Source organism: Gregarina niphandrodes (genome assembly GCF_000223845.1).
Source record: "Gregarina niphandrodes unplaced genomic scaffold scaffold00100, whole genome shotgun sequence".
NCBI classification, from domain to species: domain Eukaryota; phylum Apicomplexa; class Conoidasida; order Eugregarinorida; family Gregarinidae; genus Gregarina; species Gregarina niphandrodes.
The window spans coordinates 7,868-8,814 of NW_011645865.1; the positions used below are offsets into that span (position 1 = coordinate 7,868).

The following is a 947-nucleotide window of genomic DNA, read 5'->3' on the forward strand; positions in this document are numbered from 1 at the left end:
GGTTTCATTGAGAGTCAGCATGGACGGCTGCACGTCCGTGTGAGAAACCAAAGCCTATCTTGCGTGAATTTGCTCGTCCGGTGGGCTGAACTCGATATATCGAGTGAAGATGTCCACGTGCTGTTGAGTCTTTCCAGCTCTGTAAACGATCTTGAATTGAAATTCTTGCAGGAACATAGTTCATCTAGCGATTCTCGACTTCTCCGTACTCCAAAGCTACTTGAGACTCTGAACGATGAACTCTCTGCCGCGCAGGTAACGAGCGGAGTGGGGGGTGGACCAGACAATGGCGTAGGCCTCGAGTTCGTAGATTGGCCATTTGGACTCAGCTACGGTTAACTTCTTGGATGCGAATTGAAGAACATGCATCTTGTTATCAACGGTTTGTTGAAAAACACCAGTGATTGTGTAGGTGGATGCGTCCGTGTCCAGGCAGAACGGTAGACCAGGTCGTGGAAGGTGAAGGAATAGTTGAGCCTCAACGAGCGCGCGCCTCACAGCTTCGAAACCTTTCTGGCACTGATCGGATTAGTTGAACTCGTCGAGCGTAACAAGCTCTTGGATGGGTTTCACCAGGGTGGCGTAGCCCCTGATGAACTTGCGTAGATATCCGACCAGACCTAGTAATCGTCACACACACCGTTCACGTCTTCGGGAGGGGTGATTCCGGATGGTCTCGATGGACTTCTTTGCTGCGCGCTCATCTACTTCCGGGACTCGAACCCGGGTCGTGCGGGTGAGAGCCGTATATCCTAGCCGCCTAGACTACAGTGGACACAGCCTGAGAGGCCCTTCAGACGCGCTCTGCCCCCACGTTTTTCACCAGTTTGGTCCGAGGGTTATAGTTGCTCTGATTACCGTTTACACGTAAAGCCTTCTTTGTGTCACCCGCTCGTCCGCTCAGTGCCCTGGCATACACGCTGATGACGGATAATCGTGGCTGACCA

At 52.5% G+C, this 947-nt stretch overlaps 1 protein-coding gene and 1 non-coding gene across 2 annotated transcripts; both read right to left on the minus strand.

Moving 5' to 3' along the window:
- Positions 1 to 54: 54 nt before the first annotated feature.
- Positions 55 to 164, minus strand: GNI_198010 (hypothetical protein; the record flags this gene model as incomplete). Its single annotated transcript, XM_011135425.1, has 1 exon — positions 55 to 164. A coding segment is annotated over one exon (110 nt), but the record flags the coding sequence as incomplete, so codon positions are not given.
- A 538-nt stretch (positions 165 to 702) lies between these two features.
- Positions 703 to 775, minus strand: GNI_198020. The gene has a single exon. It is a non-coding gene; the product is annotated as a tRNA-Glu (tRNA).
- Positions 776 to 947: the final 172 nt, after the last annotated feature.